Source organism: Balaenoptera physalus (assembly GCF_965194825.1).
Source record: "Balaenoptera physalus genome assembly, chromosome: 11".
Lineage (NCBI taxonomy): Eukaryota > Metazoa > Chordata > Mammalia > Artiodactyla > Balaenopteridae > Balaenoptera > Balaenoptera physalus.
Window position 1 is genome coordinate 64,527,451 of NC_138896.1, and position 20,715 is coordinate 64,548,165.

Here is a 20,715-nt window from a genome sequence, read left to right on the forward strand (position 1 = left end):
TGAACACCTGCACATTCACTACTCAGGAAATAAACATCACCAATACAGTTGAAACCCTCTAGATATGCCTGCCCCTTAGAAGTAACTAGTTTGATCTCATGTGTTCTTCATACTTTACTGCATGTGCATGCACCCCTAAACAATATATCATACTGCTCTGTATGTTTTAAACTTTCATATAAATGTTATAATACTGTATGTATTCTTCACTCATTTTTTCACTTAAACAAGTTTGTGAACTCCAGCCATGCTGACATAGTTTATTAATTTTCACCAAGCTATAGTTTTACCACATGAATAATGAACAATTTATTCTCCTGCTGATGAACAGTCAATGTTGCTAAAAGCATTCTTTGAAAATCTCTTGCATACATAGGAAGCAGAACTGCTGGGTCTCAGGATGTGTACATCTTTAACTTTATCAGGTATTGACAAACTGTCATCTACAAAGCACAAGAGTTCCTGATGTTCTATAGTCTTATCTACACTTGGTTTTGTCAGACTTTAGTTTTTCTCAATGTGAAAAGTAAGAAAATATCTTACTGTGGTTTTAATTTGCCTTTCCCTGATTATTAGTGAGGTTGAACATCCTTTTCATGTTGAGACATTTATGTTTCCTCTTCTGCATATTCTGGGCCTCATTTTCAGATTAGAGCCTCTCCACTAATCAAAAATCTCTGCCTCAAATATTCTAATGAAAGACTTTAGTGAAGCCTGGTTATCTGTAGTGTGCAGAAACCATTTTTAACCCTTTCTTTTCCAGAACACATAGTCTAACATGAAAAACAATGTCTTGGTGTACAGAGTATTCAGTGTAAGATCAGCACTCTTCAATGTGTGTCTTTAATCTTCTATAACCTGCATTTTAAATGATCAGAATGCAAATGGAAGGCTCATATCTATGAAGTCTGATATCATGTGCATGTAATATTAGGGCATATTTTTCCAAGACTAAACCTAAAATTTTAAAAGCTGACCACACCTTCAGATTAACAAATCCTTAAAAATTGAAAGTAAATTCCTAAATGACCTTCAAAACAGATATGATCCCAAGGGGACAAAGCTGACACAAACTGAAAAGCAATAAACCCTTCTACCACAACTAACTAACTCACGACAAGTGAGTGAGAGCGTGAAAATGTGTTGGAGTGAAGGGAGAGGGTCAGTGGGAATGCCAAATGCTACCACTATTCTGGAATCCATCACACAGCAGGCACTCTGTGTATCAATTTCCTTTTCTGTACAATGAGACAGACAATAACCACCACACAGGTCACTGTGAAAAGTAAACAAGAGAACATACGATACCTGTATCTGATCTAATTCTATTTTATGGATGAGGAAATGAAGCAGAGAGAGGTCAAGTACACTGTTCAAGGTCACAATAAATGATTCCAATGCCCCAATTCTTCACACTGCACTGTCATATTCACAGTACCTGTCTAATATGGGTCTCATGCCTGTTAAAAAGTATTCACAGGAAGGAGATGACTAGAAGTATCTCAGAAGACAGGAAAAGTACTCAGACCTTAAAAAAAATTAAAACGGGCAGATGAGAGGTTACCTTAGATAGCAACTTAACTCATTTTCCTTTGTGCTGACAAATACACTTTCGACATTAGCCATCTAAAAGGTAAAATAAACTCATTGCCAGCTTTAGAGAAACATGGCATTCGTGAAACCCAATCTGTTAACTAAGACCCATTTAACAGAAATTCTCTTAGAAATTATTTTGATACCAACAACAACAGATTTGACCAACTACACTCTAGCCAGTAGAATTCAAGAGGACAAATACTGGAAGGTTACCTACCTACCGCAGGTGCATCATACTCATCACCAAGCAGAATTTCTGGTGCAGAATATGCAAGAGATCCACAGCTTGTAGTGAGCTTCTTCCCTGGTTGAAACTTGTTGCTGAAACCAAAGTCTGTCAACTTTACAAGACCCTGTTTTTCAAAGAAGACCACATTCTCAGGTTTTAAGTCTCTGTGAACCACATGGAGTTTATGGCAGTAAGATATGGCATGAACTATCTGAGCAAAGTACTTCTTGGCCAAGTCTTCATTAAGTCCCTCCTCGTGCTTCATTATGTAATCGAACATGTCTCCTCCATCCCCAAGTTCTAGAATAAGATATAGTTTGGTCTGGGTGTCAATAACTTCGTAAAGGCGTACGATGTTGGGATGCTGCACTAGTTTCATGCATCTCACTTCTTGGAAAAGATGACCAGTGGCTAGAGTGTCCAATTTTGTCTTGTCAATAACTTTTACTGCCACTTTTTCACCTGTAAAGACATGCCTGGCAAGTTTAACCACTGCAAAATGACCTCGACCCAAGGTTTTATCCAGATCATACAATCCAGCAATCTTCCCATCATACCCTCGCTTGAATCCTGCCATGCTGGTCCAACAGAAGAAAAAATATTTAGACTGTATAAAATGGATCTTCTCATATATCTGCTGAAAATAAGGAATTCATTTTCAATGTCGCCATGGACATCTACAAAAATAAGAGAAATAAAATTAAGTTTTCTGTGACTTTTCCTTTTATAGCTTCATTTTTCTTTAAATTTTAAGAGAGGCTTGAAATAAATATACTGAGACATAAAATGAGTCAGGAGCATTTATAACAACCTATTTACATATTTAGGATTTACATTATAAAGGTTGATAATTTAAATACCATTTTACTTTGCAAACTGATAAAAAGTTAGTTTGTTGAAAGAATTTTTTGGTGATGTCAGAAATAAGAAAACTGGCAAGTTTGATAAGCTATGTTTTCAAAGAATATTTTCCAAAAGTAATTTCTATTAGTGTCTTAAAAAAGAAGTCAGGGATTGACAAGAAAGGGAAAACACAAAGAATATACACTTGGACAGAAACCAACAACTTTTTCCTGTTATTCCAAAATTAGCACTATTTCCTTTAAAATCTCTTCAATAAAGGCTTCTCTAACTCTCCCAGGTGATATTACCTTCCCTTCTCTTCTCTGCATCTCCAAAGCACCATGGGACACCTCCATCCCAGGCGGTCTTATTCTATAGGTTTTTGTATATACCGCCTTTATCCTGAGACTGCAAGGTTCCTGAGGGGTCTATGGTTCTATCAATATTTTTTACTTCTACCCTTCCCTAATGCCTAGAACAGTTCTACATACAGCAGGTAATTAAAATTTTGTTAAATTTTGAAAAGCAACTTTTTTTCAAAATGTTTACAAGGCAATGGTTTGCTCTTGCATCACTAGTGCCTGGAACAGTAAGTGGCACACAGTAGGTGCTTATTATTTGCTGACTGACTGGTACTCACTCTTTGTGCTTATCAGTTATGCTTATCTTTATTACGGTTTTCCAACTCTCAAACAAAACCTACTATGATCTGCTTATATTTCAAGAACAGACAAGCATGCATTTAAACCATTTAACTGTTAAAGACCATTTGGCTTTAAAGACTTCATTTCATATGGAATTTTAAATTCTCATCCTTTATAGTGTAAACCTTAAAATACAGAAATAGGTTCTTATAAATGACCCTGACTCAGAAAAATTTTTAAATGTATATAATTATATAAATTAAGACATCACTTTAAATCTCACAGACTGAACTCCCACTATTATTTTTTCTGACCAAAACTTAATAGAATTAAATAACAAAATCCAATGAAAAATACAGCCATCTCCCAAGACTAGATCTTTCCTGTTAGTGCACATTCATCCCTTCAGTGAAGCATTTTCTAATGCTCCTGGTATACAGTTTCACATTTTCAGTTACTTTTTGTTAAGAACAGTACTTACAGCATTTACTCCACTTTGGTGAAAATATCCCAAAAAACTAAATTGTACATAAAATAAGGTAGTTTTTCTTTTTAAGCACTAGCATTAAATACCTTTAAATCTCATTTTCGCTTAAAAGAAAAGAAAAGCTAACATTTACTGAAGACCTACTACATGTACTTGTACAAAATGAATCAAATTGGATTGTGTCATTGGATCTTAACAATCCTAAGAGGTCAGTATTATTTCCATTTTATAGCCAAGAAAACACTTGTGTTCCAGGTACGTGCTAAAGCTAAGGTTCAAACTGAATTCTTATTTCAAAGCATACACCTCTTATAAACATTTGGCCACTCTTAACAATATTATATTTAGGATGATAATATCTTAAGGGTTAAAATACTATAAAAGAGGCACAGTCATTCTCCCATGCAAACTGAAATGATCTGAATCACATATCTGGGGCCCCCTCAAGCTTTTCTATAATTGTAAATTACCCTCAGAGTAATTTTGAGTGATTTGGTTTTTTAATTGTAAATTGACCTCAGAGATAGGATTATCAGTCTCATTTTGAGGCACAAAAATAATGAGTAACTTGGCCTAGGCTATAGGGCCAGTGTGTAAAAGAGCTGGGATTCGAACCCAAGGCTATCTTGACACCAAAATCTGTGCTTTTAACCACTATGCTACACTGTTTCTGCATTAATTTCAGAAACAAAATCCTATTTCTATTAAGATTTTTTAAAATAAGAAACCCATACTATGTACAGGGGCTGGAGAAAAAGCAAATTTCTTCTATACTATGTATTATCCTCGTCATCTGAGCTAATAATTTTAATAAGATTAACAGGAAAACCCAAGTGGAAAAGTCTTGCTTTATTTGGACAGTAGTTCCCCAAAAGAAAGTTTAATTCAGGCATGTCTAATTTTCAAAAATAGAAACTCTAAGCTAACTCCAGGGGGCAGAAAACTATCTTTAAATCTTTAACTTCAATTAATTATAATGGAGGTAATTACTCTTAAAATTCTACCCAAGTCTATGTTTCTATTGTATGAGTTTGCAAATGCAACTTTCGCTTTCAAAACAAACTTCTTCAGGCTGCCACCAAGTTACCTAATATTTATTTTTCATCTATCACTTTAGTTTAGATGTGTTCTACAGTGGCATATAAATCAGACTTTACAAGTAAATCTGAGTTTGTTTGAATTTTACCTTAATTCATTTTTTTAATTTAAAGATTTTTTTTATTACAAAAGTAATAAATGAATATACAGATGAGGGAAAAAGTCTTTTTTCAGGGTCTTAAACACCCAGAGATAATCACTATTCACACACTGTCATTTCTCCTCCCAGTACTGTGTTAGCAAAAGGGCACAATGAAATAATTTTTAATCTACTAGCAAGTTCACAGGGAAGAATCTTATAGGGTCCTTTTTTTAAAAATTTATTTATTTATTTATTTATTTATTTATTTTTGGCTGAGTTGGGTCTTTGTTGCTGCACACAGGCTTTCTCTAGTTGTGGCAAGCGGGGGCTACTCTTCATTGCGGCGCGCGGGCTTCTCATTGCAGTGGCTTCTCTTGTTGCAAAGCACGGGCTCTAGGCGTGCAGGCGTCAGTAGTTGCGGCACGTGGGCTCAGTAGTTGTGTCTCGCGGGCTCTAGAGCGCAGGCTCAGTTGTTGTGGCTCACGGGGCTTAGTTGCTCCGCAGCATGTGGGATCTTCCTGGACCAGGGCTCGAACCCGTGTCCCCTGCATTGGCAGGCGGATTCTTAACCACTGCACCACCAGGGAAGCCCTAGGGTCTCTTCTTAATGACAGACTACCCTGTAATGAAATGATACTCTCACTATCAAAGAATTTACTTTTTTTGGTGCTTTTCTGGGTATACATACCTCTTGCTCATTGCCTATGAAACTACAATTGTATACCTAAAAACAGGAAGTTACGTATAACTGAAAGTTGGGAGGAAAAATATCCTTGTTATTGAACATCTTTTTGAATACACTGTTTAACCCTCCTATCGAGTATATTTTGAGTTAGCATAGGAAATAATTAAATCATTTTTTGATCTTGGAGGATCTTGCAGTGCCTGAAAATCATCCTGAACACCAATGGAAAATGTTAAGATGCGGCTTATATAAAGTAAAGGTGACTCTGCACCAGCTCCAAGACATACCCTGCCAACTGCATACTGAATAATCCTTGTTATTACTGTGTTTCGTTAGATGCTTCTTTCTCCTAAAAGAAAACACAAAAAAAGATTTTAGTTTAGTTCTACTTAACTTTGCTTAAAATTAAAATATAAACCCTCAGGCTGGATCCAGACGAACATATAAAAATGGTAAATTTGTCTTCCGTGACCCAGTCTCCCATTTTCTTTCTCTCCTCTATGAACTGCAACCCGTTCAAGGAATCTTTAGTCAACAGGAGTGTCACAGTGCACAGATACATGGAGACTGGTCCAGGTAGACAGCTCAGAAGGATTACTGCACTGGAAGAAGGAGGAAATTATAATAACGAACAACAGTCAAGTCACTGTTTTTAAATGCCTCTTGGGTAACGAGCACGAATCCGCATTGCACTGAATCCTCACTAGGAGCCTGCAAGGTAGGCACAAGGAGGCTCAACCTGCCCTGTAAGCAGCAGTCTGCAGCTCCAAGCCTGCTCAGCCTGGCTTGGGAGCCCAACTTGCCTGCAGGATGCCCTCTGGGCTCATGAAACACCCACTCCAACATCCAGGGAGGGCAACCTTCCCAACACACCATCCTCTAGCAGGGCAGCAGAAATCAACACCAGCACCAGAGAACACACAACACAAAACACCTTTGCTTTAGAGGCTTTCCATCTGATAGTAAAAAAAGAAACTCTATGAACAAAGAGAATGTGAGAGGCTCACTGATATCTAAGTTCCCGGTACAGTGAGGGAATACTGACTGACTGAGGCAGCCTTGCAGGCCTTTCCTCAACACTGAAATATCACACAAATGAAGTTCCAAACAAACTACGCCAAGGCACTTTACACAATACACTACACAGGTGAGTTCGTCCAGGTAAGCATTAAACTCAAGCTCACAGGAGCTTGGGGGAAAGGGAGTACAAAGAGGTGGGGGAAAGCAGGAAAGGTAAAAGAAAGAAGGAAAGGTGGATGTGAAACCAAGTTTATTGCTGGGAATGAGGGGATGAAAAGAGATGGAGACACAGCTACCACACAGACGAGGCCAGCAAAGCCATAGGCACAGGCCCACTTCTAGTGAGAATTGAACCCTGGGATGCCTACCTGGTCCTTCAGCTCCAAGTGGGATACAGTAGCTCCTCCCATTACCCATACCTGCTTCTCTCTTTCCAACAGCCAGTTTCACCCACAGTCTCTCTGGCCAAGCAGTGCGATGGTCCTGCATGGCTGAGGACTGGTTCTGAAGGCCAATGACTGGATCTGAATCCCAGCTCACCAGCCACAAGTCACTGGACCTGAGCAAAACCTGATCTCTCTGTACCATCAGTTTCCTCATTAGAAAATGTCAGTAGCCAAGAGCATCTCATAGATTGTGGTGAGGATTAAATGCGTTAATAAAGGTAGTGATTAAAATAAAGCCTGGCACAGAGTAAGCATTCAGTAAATACTAGCTACCACCACCACTATCATTGTTATACTGATGGTAATCTCCCCTACCCAAGTAGAAATTCTTTTAGTCTTCCAGTCTACTTCAAGAGACTGAATTTACTGAGCTATTATCTCTCTTCTGTTTTCATAAATCTTCTACTGCTTAGTTTCCTAAAATGTATTAACTTGGAAATGGGTGTTGATAAAGAAACTAATCTCTAGTTTGGTATCAAAGTCTGATGATTTTTCAATAAAGCATCCCACAAAAATCTAAGTATTTGCTTTTCAAATGATACTAAGATGACATTCTATCAAGTCTATCCTTTTTTTTTTGTTTTGTTTTTAACTTTTTTTTTTTAATTTTTATTTATTTATTTATTTTTAATTTATGGCTATGTTGGGTCTTCGTTCTGTGCGAGGGCTTTCACTAGTTGTGGCAAGTGGGGGCCAGTCTTCATCGCTGTGCGCGGGCCTCTCACTATCGCGGCCTCTCTTGTTGCGGAGCACAGGCTCCAGACACGCAGGCTCAGTAATTGTGGCTCACGGGCCCAGCCGCTCCGCGGCATGTGGGATCCTCCCAGACCAGGGCTCGAACCCGTGTCCCCTGCATTGGCAGGCAGATTCTCAACCACTGCGCCACCAGGGAAGCCCCAAGTCTATCCTTTTAAAAAGGACTAAATATTCCTTTATATTTTTCCTATCAAAGTAACATATTTTAATAGAAAATATGGAAAATACAGAACAGGAAGTAGAAAGAATAAAGAGGCATCCACAGTCCTACTACAAAAGATCAGCACTATTAATATTTTGGTGGTTTTTCTGCAAATGTTTATATACCGCTTCATTTTGTTTTATAAAGGTGTGATCATTCTATATATAACTTTATATCTTGTATTCTTTTTTCACTTGATCTATTATTTTCCTTTTAGTATTTTTGCTTCAATTATGAAAGAAACATCTATGCAGTGTAAGAAAGAAATAAAATCAGAACATATATATTGGCAAAAAAGAGAGGGAAGTTTTTTAAAATTAATTATCCATCAGTCTATCCTCTGTGATTATCTCTGTTAACATTTCGAACACAGCTTTCCAAATTATGTTCTATGTATAATACATGCCAGACACAAAGGTTTTAATAAAATGGGATCACACACACATAAATTGGAGAGGGGGAGGGAGCAGTGTAACCATTTTCTAAGTACTTCTCTCCACAAAACAAGTTCACTTTAGAAAGTTTGGAAAATGAAGAAAAGCACCACAGATTAAAAACAGACAAACAAAAAACACCTATAATTTCATCTAGGATGACCTCTCTTCAGGTTTGGGTATATATTCTTTACACCTATGCTTCTTTACAAAGCTAAGATATTGTATATGAAGTCTTATGACTACTTTTTCCTCTACTATAGGATGAACATATTTGCATGCACTAAGTTCTTCTAAATCACTATTTTTAATGACTACATAGCTAAGATGACATCTTTTAAAACAGCAAAAGCACTAAATTAGGCCATTCTCAAGCAGTCTTCTTATTCAGCATGTGCTCACACATGCATATAGCTAGGCAGGACCTAAATGAAACAGGCCATTTACAATATGGAAATCCACGTTTGAGAAACAAGTACTAGTATGTGTTGCAAGAACACACCGATGTTCTCCCAGTTTACTAAAGAGAGCAGAAGCAACTGAGGCGTGCGGGTGTGGCTGGAGAAGAGGAAGGAAGTGTGGGCGGCCCTACACACATTTTGCAAGCTGCTGAAAACAGTTGTAAAACCAGCCTCTGTTAAACCTACTGTCAAGTTGGAATTCACCCTGTTATTCTTGTCAAAATTCACTTCTGGCTTTTCACTGACATCTTCACCACTGCAGTGTGGTCTGTATATCAAACAAAGGTCTCCAACTCACACCTCTCCCTAGGAGAGGTGAGGAAGAGCACACTGAACAAAGGTGGCTCCGCGTGGATACTCATTATCAACCAATCCATGGCATGAGAAAGCCGGTCACGCAAAAAGGGCCATGTGCAAAAATCAGGCTACTTCTATAGCCTCTCTGCACTTTGGGCTATTAAATTCCCGCCCAAACCAGACCACGAATATTCAAATACACAAAAACCTCCCAAACAAATTACATGCTTGAAAAAAAGTATCTGTGCCAATACTCTCCCTCCAATACATACAGCTAAAAGATGAGTTTTTATAAAGCCACGCTAAAACTGTATTTAAGCTTCTTACACATGGAAATTATCTGGTATCTTTTACAAACACCAAAAAAATGAACACTGTTGTTACTCTTACTTAGGGGAAATATCAGACTAAACGTATGTTTGGAGAAAAGCCAACTTAAGTGAAGGAACTAACAGACTCTCCATGAAAATTACTGCCCTGATTTAACTGCTAAAATTTCAAAGATACCTATAACAAAAATGGTATAGGCTGGAAAGAAGACAGTAGACTCAATCCTCCAGAAATATCAACAACCTCCAGATCAAGCAAAATAAACACAACCCCAGTGGCAGTCACCACTGCTGCTCTTTTCATCCAAAGTAAACAACATGCCACATTTCTAGAAGAGCACTCCTCCTCCTGGGTGTTATCAATATAAGCTATAAATCAAAGATGAAGAAACCAGGGAATTCCCTGGTGGTCCAGTGGTTAGGACTCTGCGCTTCCACTGCAGGGGGCGCGGGTTCGATCCCTGGTAGGGGAACTAAGAACCCACATGCAGCAGGGCGCGGCCAAAAAGGAAAAAAAATAAAAAAATAAAAAAAAAGAGGAAACCACAAACAGGTCAACACGTCCCAAGTTACGGAAGAATCCAGAGTTCTTCACTGGATTGATTGAATATTACTATATAGGTATCATGTAGTATCAGTCTGTAGCCACTGAATGGAATCAAGATGGAAACTACAAATTAGAAGATTTCAGTCAACCATTTATTATGAGAAATGTCCCACTAGACAAAAATGTACCTCCAAATGTCTAATAAAGTATTTTTCAAGGGAAGGTAACTGCCTACTGAAGTATGTTCTTCAAGTTTTCTTCGAGGTAGTCAATTTTAATGGACTCAGGGCCACTGAGGTAACCAGGAATGCCAGGCTAAAAAGCCTGCTCCAGTCTCTCGAGGCAGTGACTGGGTTGCCAACGCAGGTCTATCCCTTAAAGTGCTGGTTTAAGTAATCTTTATTTCCTCTAAGTAAACAAGCTGTATTCCAGGACACATCAAGGAATTTTTGAATGAATTCAGGAGTCAGGCAATCCATTAACTGATGGAAAGCAGTAGTTAGTATTTGTAGAAAAGGGTTAACATCCAAGCCACAAAACCTGAAGCAGCAGCACAGATAATAAGTTCAAATTCCTAAACAGAACTGCCTCTCATTAAAGTGATGAAAAATGTTAATAAGCATGTCACCATTTCTACCTGATGGTAAAGTGAGATTTCAAAAATTAGTATGGTGACAGACCTCGTATAAAGTGCCCACATAATAAATAATGACTTAAGCACAAGTTGGTGTGTAGAAATTACTCCAAAATAAATAAAGCCAACCCACAATTACTCCTTTGCCAGGAAAACAGAATATAAGTTGGAAGTTATGGAGAATTTTAAAACTTAATAATCTAAATCTCTCTTCCAAAGCTTTTATTAATACTGTCAAAACTCATTTTAACTCCCTATCATCTTTTCATCCCCCCTGCTGATATTGTGACAAAGATGGTAATGAAAAAGTGGTCAAAAAAGAATGCTGGAAAAGAAAAAAAATAAACGGATCCATTAACAAAAATACTGGCACCTAACATTTCATTGACTTTGACTTAAAAGGCAGAATCATTTGGGGATTCTCTTATACTGTTGGGACTGCAAATTACCTTTCTGAAAAACAATTTGGCAATACCTGCATCAAGAGCCTTAAAATAATTAATACCCTCGATTTTAAAATCTTACTACTAGATTTATGTCTTAAAGAAATAAAGACATGAACAAATATTTATATTCAACAATGTTCAGTGATATTCATATACGAGAAAAAAAAAAATCAGGGACTTCCCTGGCTGTCCGGTGGTTAAGACTCCGCGCCCCTAATGCAGGGGGTATGGGTTCGAATCCTGGTCAGGGAACTAAAACCCCACATGCCACACGGTGTGGCCAAAAAAAAAAAAAAAAAGTATATATATGTATATATATATAGTATATATATATATATATATATATATACATCTCAGAAATAGCCGAAAGGTCTACAATAAGGAAATGCTATACCTAACATTAACACTATGCTGCTATATTTTGAAGCTATTTAATCTCATGGGAAATTGTCACAATAAAATATTAAGTAAAAAAATTCACACACCAAATTTCATGGCATAGGATCCCAATTTCTTTAAAAGCATATAATTTGTCTGCATATATACTAAAAATACCAAAATGTTAATTGGTAAAATTGTAGTTTTCTTTCTCTTTATGCTTTTCTGTTCTTTTCAAATTTTTCACAGCAGATGTGTGCTGCCTTTTAATCTAGGAAAGGCAGACGTTATTAAAATTTTGAATTTCTGTACATAATTATTCAATTTACTTTTCCATTGAGATCTATAAAGTAAACCAATTTCCCTGAAAACATATATACATATTTATGTAATCTTAACAAACAAGGCATATTCAATGAAATATTCTACCTCCCTTGAGGGACAAAGTATGCAATTTCTTCAGGCTGAGGAAGGAACAGGAACACTGAGTCTATTTTTATTAGCAAACATTTGAGCCCTAATTGTGTAGAACACAACACAGTCCCTGTCCTTTAGAATCTTACAAATAAGTTATCTACACATAAAAAGACAATCAATTATACAAGTTAACCTCAGTGAGTTCCGTCAAAGGAAGAGCAGAGGATACCAAAGGCAGGATCCCCAAGGACGAGGCAACCCACAGATCAGGCCTTACCCTTCACCGGGAGCAGCGGGACACCATTCCTGACAGTGGGGGAGAAAGACAGCAGAGTGCGCATACGGCTTCCGAAAGGAGAACGCCCATGTGCGTGAAGTTAGGCCTCCGAAAGGAGAACGCCCATGTGCGTGAAGTTAGGCCGTGGGGTAGAAGTGAGGTAAGTTTAATAGGGTTAGGAAGGCTGATCTTGAAAACTACCTAGTGGCTCACCATTCAGGGAACTGTGATGAACTCTTAGCTTCTCAAAATCAATGGAAAACTTGCTAGACTAAATAATTCACCACATATCTATCTTTGAATTATACTTAAGGTTAATTCAAGTGTCATTAAAGAGTTAAAAATGCACAGAAGCAGCTTCACATCACAGAGCTGATACGAGGCCTCAAAAGAAGAGAAAAACTCTAGGTTTTAACACGAGAGCGACATAAGAATAAGGTCATTAGAAAATTTAAACCAATTTAAAAACACTGTTCACTTTAAAGTTCCATAAACACCAATTTTTGTCTTGACTTACTAGATCTCTCTCATTATTACCCATGCTACTTTCCTAAAAATCTATTACTAACCGAAATAGGTTTATATAGAAATGAGTCTTATAGCAAAACTACAGTTGACCTTTCTTTTCATTGTCTCATTTCAAGTTTTAAAAATGTCTTCTACTGCCACAACTGACCACTGTTTTGTTTTAATGCAGGTTTCAAAAAGAGTAAACAATTCAACTACTGAGAATCTATGTATGCACTGGATTCTTTACATATGTTATATAATTTATTCCTCACAACCAAGAATACAATGGAAGTATCATACCCATTTTAACAGATGAGAAAGCAGGGTCAAATAGGATAAGGACTTCCTATGCCCCAGTCCTACGCCCAAGTAAGAGCTGCCTAAATTGACTCCTGGGCCCTGCATTTTTTCCTGAAATAATACAATGCCTCCCCCTTTGACGTAGGCCTTTCTAATTCCCAGGGAAACAACAGCACTAAAATAAACCTATTTTGACATTTCTGTTTTTCCTCCCATTCTGACATGCCATGTGAGTTACCTGACCCAGCAATCAACTAAAAAGAGGAAATTCCCTAATGCCACCAAAGTGCCAAAGACTCACCTAATAAACATTATTAATTAATAATTCCAGGGACTTCCCTGGTGGTCCAGTGGCAAAGACTCCACACTCCCAATGCAGGGGGCCCGGGTTTGATCCCTGGTCAGGGAACTAGATCCCACATGCTGCAACTAAAGATCCCGCATGCCGCAACTGAGACCCAGCGCAGCCAAATAAATAAATAAATATTTTAAAAAGATTCACATAACTTGTAACAGAAAGTTTTGCAAAGTAAAACTTTTTTTAAAAAGTTAAATAAATAATTCCATTAAAAACTTTTCGAAATGTTTAGAAACTGCTCTTTGAGAAAGGAAATTGCAGGCAAATAACCATTCAAAAGACAGACTGAGGTAATTACTGGTCATCTAAAAATTGAATGGCACCTTGAAAATAACTTCACCTTTAGAGTTTGCACACAATTTTGTTATGGCAAGAGTCCTCCCCAGTGGCACAGAATAGCCAACACCAAGCAAGTAATTTAAGTACAATTTAGGAAGATCCTATTTCCTGCTGTAAAAAATTTATCCTTGGGACTTTCCTGGTGGCGCGGCGGTTAAGAATCCACCTGCCAATGCAGGGGACATGGGTTCGAGCCCTGGTCCGGGAAGATCCCACATGCCGCGGAGCAACTAAGGCCGTGCGCCACAGCTACTGAGCCTTGCTCTAGAGCCCGCGAGCCACAACTACTGAGCCCGTGTGCCACAACTACTGAAGTCTGTGTACCTACAGCCCATGCCCCGCAATGAGAAGCCACCGCAATGAGAAGCCCGCACACCGTAACGAAGAGTAGCCCCCGCTCGCCGCAACTAGAGAAAGCCCACAGGCAGCAACGAAGATCCAAAGCAGCCAAAAATAAATAAATAAATAAATTTATTTTTTTAAAAAAATTTATCCTTACCCAAGCTACAATTTTAACGTACTTTTGCATATTACATTCTCTCCATTTGTTTCTGAAAAAGCATTTTCCTTCACAAGAGGATTAGCAAATGCTCACAGAATAGGAGAACAAAGGATAAAATCAAGCCTTGAAACTGTAGATTGAATATTCTCATTCTAAATATCTTCTGTAGTACTCATAATGCTTTATACCAATAAAGAGAGAACTGTTTAACCTGTAGAATATGAGATAAAACACAAAGCTAAACTCTAAAATTCAATCGCTCTACTTCTGTCCACTGCTAAAAAAAAAAAAGACTGGTATTTGGACAATTTTAAAGAGATCCATAAATATGGCACACCCTAGCTTCATAATTTGTCCAACGAATATTTGTTAGTATAACGTCCTAAATCTAAAATGAACTTTACCTAGATAAGTTATACTGTAAGAGTGAAACCTACATTACCTAAAATATAATCTCTTTAATATAAAAGCAGCAATGTGGCTAAATATTAAACCCAGTTAGATACATTATTCAAACATTTTCCCCTATCTATGCAATATGAAGACAATATAATGAACTAAGAGGTGTGTCTGCGCATAGAAGGGGAGGGAACATCAGAGAAAAGCTGGGACAGCAACCTAAGAGTCACATTTCAAAGTACCACAGAGTCAACTTTTATTATCTTCACCACAGAGGTGCACTTTAAAAATGATCAAAATTCATTTATTTAGCAAACAGGAGTAGCATCTTAGCACAAAAGAGTACCACAGGACATGGAGCCCAACAAATTACTCAACTTCTGCCAACAGGCATGTCTTTTTCTATAAAACAAAGATAATCACCACCTTGGACAGTTATTATGAAAGCAAAAGGCGATAATACATATTAGCAAGTTGTGAGTGGGATCAAAATCACCCCAGGATTTTTCTCCCCAACTTTTCACAAATGGCTTCCCTCCCAGGAGAGTCTGATATTTTAGAGGGGTTGTATACTTACTTCCTCATCTTAGTTTGATATCGGTACCCTCACCCCTTATTGGCCTAAGTAACTGCTCCTAAATGCCTGTACTGGATATAATAGGAAGGCCGCTGCCCCACATTATTTACACCTGTCAAAGGGACAAGGAGGCTGGAAGAGGTGTTCTTTCCCCTAAGTCTGCCTTCAGGAGTTCACAGGAGGCATCTCAGAGAAATTAATTTTTTTGTTTGAGCTAAGAACTGAAATCGGCCATGGTGGGAAAGAAGCCTTAGTGTGATTGGGACAGCAATACTTGCAGAGCAGAGTGTAAGAGACAAGGTTAGACAGGTAGGTAAGGGCCAGATACCCAAAGGTCCTTGTATCCTGTGCACATCAGTTGACATTCCTCACATCTGGCTAGCCCTTAACCATGCTTCAGGGCCCAGCGTAAAGGTCACCTTCCTGACCATAGCCTCTCCCTCCCCTCCCACACTCCTGCACACCAGCTCCCCACGGCCTCTCACAGCACCAGGCCCTTTTCCATTATGGCCCTTATCACAACTGTGGTTATATAATTATTTGTGTGATTATGTGATTAATAATCTGTGTCCCCCACTAGATTACATGATAAATTCAGCCCGCGTAAGACGCACGTCTGTTTTATTCAGCTCTCCATCCCAGGGCCCGCCAAGTATAGCATCTGCCCAAAATATATAGGTATACTTTATTAAATGAACAAATGAAAGCTGGCACTAAGAAGCCAAGGAAGAATCCTGAGCAGGGGAACGACAATCAGAGATGACAGTTAAACAAACCACTCTGGCAGCAAAGTGAAGATCAGATTGGAAGGGCAAGACTAGGGTTTGGACACAGGTAAGGAGACTAGTGAAAATGTCTCCAGATAAATGATTAAAGACTTAAAAATGAGGGCAGCCTGTACCTGGGTGGTGATGGCGAGGATGTAATGGAGGAGACACGTTTAGGAAGTAGAATCCAGGAACTCAATGCACAGGGGGCAAAGCAAAGAGGGCAATCTAGAATGACTAGTGGAGAGTGGTAGCAGGTGGGGTCATTTACTCAGATGGGAATTCAGGACAGTAACAAACATTTCTTGAGCATTTACTGCATGGCAGTGTAGAGTGGAAGATTTGCTTCTAGCTCTGGAATTCTATGAGTGAAGAGCAATTTCAATCCAACTCATCTGGAGAAAATGGGTATGGTTTCCACTAATGGGCAACAAACTAAAGTTGAGATTTTTAAAGTTTCTTCGCCAGGACACTTCTTGGGTGCACTGACTGTGTGAAGCATTACATTGGTCTGGGGATATAGAAATCAAAGAAGGGCTCTCTGGCTCCAAGGAGCTGACAGTCTTCTGGATTTGAGAAAGGTAACTGCACGTCAACAACTGAGAAACCGAGGCCCACTGAGGCTACGATTTGACCAGTTACATGTCCTGTAACCTACATTTCTGGAGCACTGATTTCATAATCAACATCACATTTCAGGCCAACATGTAGCTGAGGGGTTATGTGTTTAGATAGTCAGACAGACACCCCTCCCCCCAGTCTTGCTGTGAGCCTGGAGACACTCCAGAACTTAAAACATCATGGTGCATGGGCAGCCAATGCCCTCCAACTCTGAAGTAACTGCTGTAGTCACATGGCAGCAGTCTGGGGAATAGGACACAACAAGGAAGGAGAGAGAGAAAGGCCTTCTTTGTCAGGAAAGAGCCTACCTGAGCAGAGGCCAAACGCTGGAGGTGCCAAAGCAGAATCTCAGGAGGCTCTGGAAGTAACAGCAGAGAAATAAATGTTCAGGAAAGATAGAGCAGGAATCCTCTTTAGTCAGGTTCCTCCCCTACCACCAGCAAGAAATGGTTTCCCACGGGATCTAAGGCCTCAACCCAAAGCAGATACATGGAAAAACAAGATACGGAAATAATCTGCGGTGTGAATAACGCAGCTCCAGATCATCCAGAACAGACAACACATTTCCAGTGCTCACTTGTGAGGCCATTAAGTCCAAGAGGCTGTACACCGGCTCTTCCCAAACTAAAACAGAATAACAAAACATGTCCCCCTCCATCCCCAAAGGTACTGCCCCACTCCTCCCCCTTCCTTTCCATAGTCTTAAAAGAAACAAAAACAGCTGCACCCTGTTTCTACCTCCTCAACTCCCTTTCACCCACTTGGATCTAAGTTCTTCCTCCACCACCTGACCTTGTCTTTTCACCCTCCTTGAATCCTTGGAGCCCTCTCCCCTTTTCTCTGCCTGGGAACTCTACCCATCCTTCAAGACTGGTTCAACCATCACCTTCTCTGTGAAGCATTCCCAAGTCAGACTGTTCCTTGCCCAAGGGTCTTGCCTATGTCTCACCACAGCATTTGATCCTACTGTTATTGATTACCTTGGTGTAAATATAATTTATAATAGCCTGGGACTTCCCTGGTGGCGCGGTGGTTAAGAATCCGCCTGCCAATGCAGGGGACACGGGTTCGAGCCCTGGTCCGGGAAGATCCCACATGCCGCGGAGCAACTAAGCCCGTGCACCACAACTACTGAGCCCGCGGTCTAGAGCCCGCGGGCCACAACTACTGAAGCCCGCACACCTGGAGCCCGTGCTCCGCAACAAGAGAAGCCACTGCAGTGAGAAGCCCGCGCACCGCAACAAAGAGTCCCCACTCACTGCAACGAAGACCCAACGCAGCCAACAATAAATAAATAATAAATAAAACAAAAAACAAAAAATACAATAGCCTGTAAAGGCAGGAACTAGTTTTTATTCACTTTTCTACTGCTATCCTCTAACCCAGGGCCCCAAAAGTAGACAAAGGCTCCATGAATAAATGATCATAGGTTAGTTTACCTTCAAAACTGCTACAAAGCACTCAACTTTTCCACCTAACTTGCTCTAAGAGCTGACCAGCACATACATGCACACTGGGAAGTATCCATATTCTAAGTAATTAGTTTTCTTATAAAAGCATCTTGGCTAAAAATTCTACCTCTTGGTTGTTAGGCAAACAGCTGGCATGCAGTAAAATCAAGTCTTCAGAGTTCCTCACATCTACGTTTCTAATTCCTAAAATTCTGACCATGTGGAAAGTGTACCTGTACCCTTTTCTTCCTGGGCTGTGTAATGAGTTCTTAGGCTCAGACAAGCTGCTACAGGGGAGAAATCAAGCCTTATTTATACCAGTGCTTAGAACCTGGGCTGCTCAATATCTCCAAAATAAAGTTTTTTTTCTATTTAGTTTCACTTTCTATATGAAACATCCATAGTAAAGTTTAGACCAATAGTATTTCCTGCGCCCAGTAAAAATATCTGAAAGCCCTTCACTTTTAATAAGGACGTTTGAAAGCCTTCATTTTAGGATTATGGGATTACATTTGACCCATAAAGCCTCAATCTATACTTCTGTTCTAGAATAATAAAAATTACATAACTTCTGAGTCCTTGTATGTTTTATACAAATGGATCTTACTGCAATAATACAGGAAAACTTACTAAAAATAGTAAAAAAATTAATACGGTGTGAGTAACTTTTCTGCACAAAATAAAAACTGTGCAAATTTAAAAAACAGAAAGGTGTCAAAGTTCCCTACATGGAAAGCCTTAAAGATGGAGTATTAAGAAAAGTTAACACAGTGCACCTGACTTTCAATTACTATACTGCTTCAGTAAGTGACCTTGGGAATGTCATTTCTCTCATTTCTAGTTCTGTAAAATGGGAATGTCATCTGTTTTCCTAATAGACATAATTAGATAGTCAAATAAAAGAATCAACATGATTTCTTTTTTAAACTTGTCTAATTAGTATGCGTTAATCATCACTAGTACAGAACATTTCTCTCCAAGAATCCAATTCCAAGAGAAATATTTAAGCAGACGTTGAAGACAGATTTCCTTAAGGGAATGATTTTATAAATCTGGAGAGCCATATAACAAGATTACAAATTAACAAATGGATTACATAAGCCTTGACAACCCCAGACTTTAAAGTACACCGATATACATTCTGATAAATTAGACTGATTTGGGACTAGCACCCCAACCCCATACAAGGAACCCAAACTGAGGCAACTGATGCTTGATAGGAATCAGGTGGAATCGAATCAGTATGCCAAACATTTGCAGTTCCATCACCTGCTAGCCATGCTTCACCTTTCACCATAAAACGTGAAACGCATTAAGTCAGCTTTACCACCTGCTCCTAAAACTGTGGAAATGTACTCAATTAAATGGAAGGGGAAAAAAGTAACTTGACAGTGAAAAATCCGATATCCTCAGACGTCTATAGGTTGAAGAACCCTACTGCTAAATCCCTCCTCTCCCCTCCAAATACTGGACTTGAACCGAATTCCCTATGAACCTATTGAATTTTATCTGATGCAACTGTTGGAACAGCACAGCTCCAGGAACCCCCCCCCCGCCCGCCCCCCAGGATGCAAGGCTGTCACTTTCCTGGATCCCAAGTCCAAATAAAAGGCAGGAAGGTTTCTGTAAAACGGTGCAGAAAGAAATCAACAGGCGATGACTACGGAAAAGAACGGACGTTTTCCAATCTTAAAAATTCTAGCTGTCCCTCGGGAATGGCACTGCTCCTCCTTCCTTACCCCGATGCCCTTTCTCTACAGACAACAATATCCCCATTCTATTTTACGGCTGCAGTTTTAGCAAGGAACCCCCCTGCTACGCCAGATTTCCAGATTCTTTTGAAAAAGGAAAACACCTTTGGTGAAGAATACACACCGCACGAGAAAACCTGGGAGCGGAGCCCCGCGGGCGCCGCACTCGGCCCGCTCCGGGGCGGGGCGCGGGGATGCGGGCGCCTCCCGAGGTGCCGCAATCCCGCCGCGGCCGCAAGGGCAGGGCCTCCGGGCGCCCGCGGCCAGCCGCCGCAGTGCCGGCTCCCATCCGGGCCCCGCCGCCGCCCGCCGCCAGGCCGCCAGGCCGCGCCGCCGCCGCGCGGGGACGGGGCCGCAGCAGCCGGGGCCCCGCGTCCTCCCCGGCGCGCGACGCTGCCGGCGCGGGGAGCGCGGAGCGCGCAACTTACTTTCCGCCTGCGGCGGGAGCCCGGCTCCGGCGCCCGGCAACGGCGGAGGCGACTAGGCGGCGGAGGCCGGCCCGACCCCCGCCCACAGCCACCGCGCCCGGCCGCGCTCCGCGTTCGCCCCTACCTCAGCCAGCAGGCGGGCGTCTGTCTGCAGCGGCCGCGGCGCCGACGACTCCCTCCCGGCCGCCGAATCCCCGCACCCAGCGATAATCATAATACCGAACGGGCGGCTGGCCGCGGGGAGGGGGTGGGGACCGACTTGCGCCTGCGCGGGGCGCGCGTCACTGTGACGTAAGCGCCGGGGCGGGGCCACGGGGGGAGGGAGGGGCGGGGCGGGGCGGGGCCGCGGGGAGGAGGGACGGGACGGGACGGGACGGGACGGGACGGGACGGGGCGGGGCGGGG

General features: G+C 40.6%; 1 protein-coding gene and 1 long non-coding RNA gene across 6 annotated transcripts in view; one reads left to right on the forward strand and one right to left on the reverse strand.

Annotated features, from left to right (window-relative positions):
• The window catches only part of SNRK (SNF related kinase), a 62,255-nt gene extending 41,684 nt beyond the window's left edge, over positions 1-20,571 (reverse strand). The window contains exons 1-5 of one of the 5 annotated variants that reach the window (XM_082412797.1): positions 20,436-20,571; positions 16,990-17,039; positions 5,952-6,013; positions 2,383-2,502; positions 1,814-2,287 (exon numbers count right to left, since the gene is read on the reverse strand). In XM_082412797.1, the coding sequence (XP_082268923.1) occupies positions 1,814-2,287; positions 2,383-2,502; positions 5,952-6,013; positions 16,990-17,039; positions 20,436-20,525 (796 nt within the window). In that variant the 5' untranslated portion in view covers positions 20,526-20,571. Of the gene's footprint in view, positions 1-1,813; positions 2,503-5,951; positions 6,014-16,989; positions 17,040-20,311; positions 20,405-20,435 lie in introns of those variants that run through there. The other 4 variants (XM_082412800.1, XM_082412801.1, XM_082412798.1 and 1 more) reach the window with 4 other exon arrangements.
• On the forward strand, positions 6,035-8,360 carry LOC309637808. Its single transcript, XR_014250825.1, has 2 exons — positions 6,035-7,709; positions 8,049-8,360. It is a non-coding gene; the product is annotated as an uncharacterized lncRNA (long non-coding RNA).
• Positions 20,572-20,715: the final 144 nt, after the last annotated feature.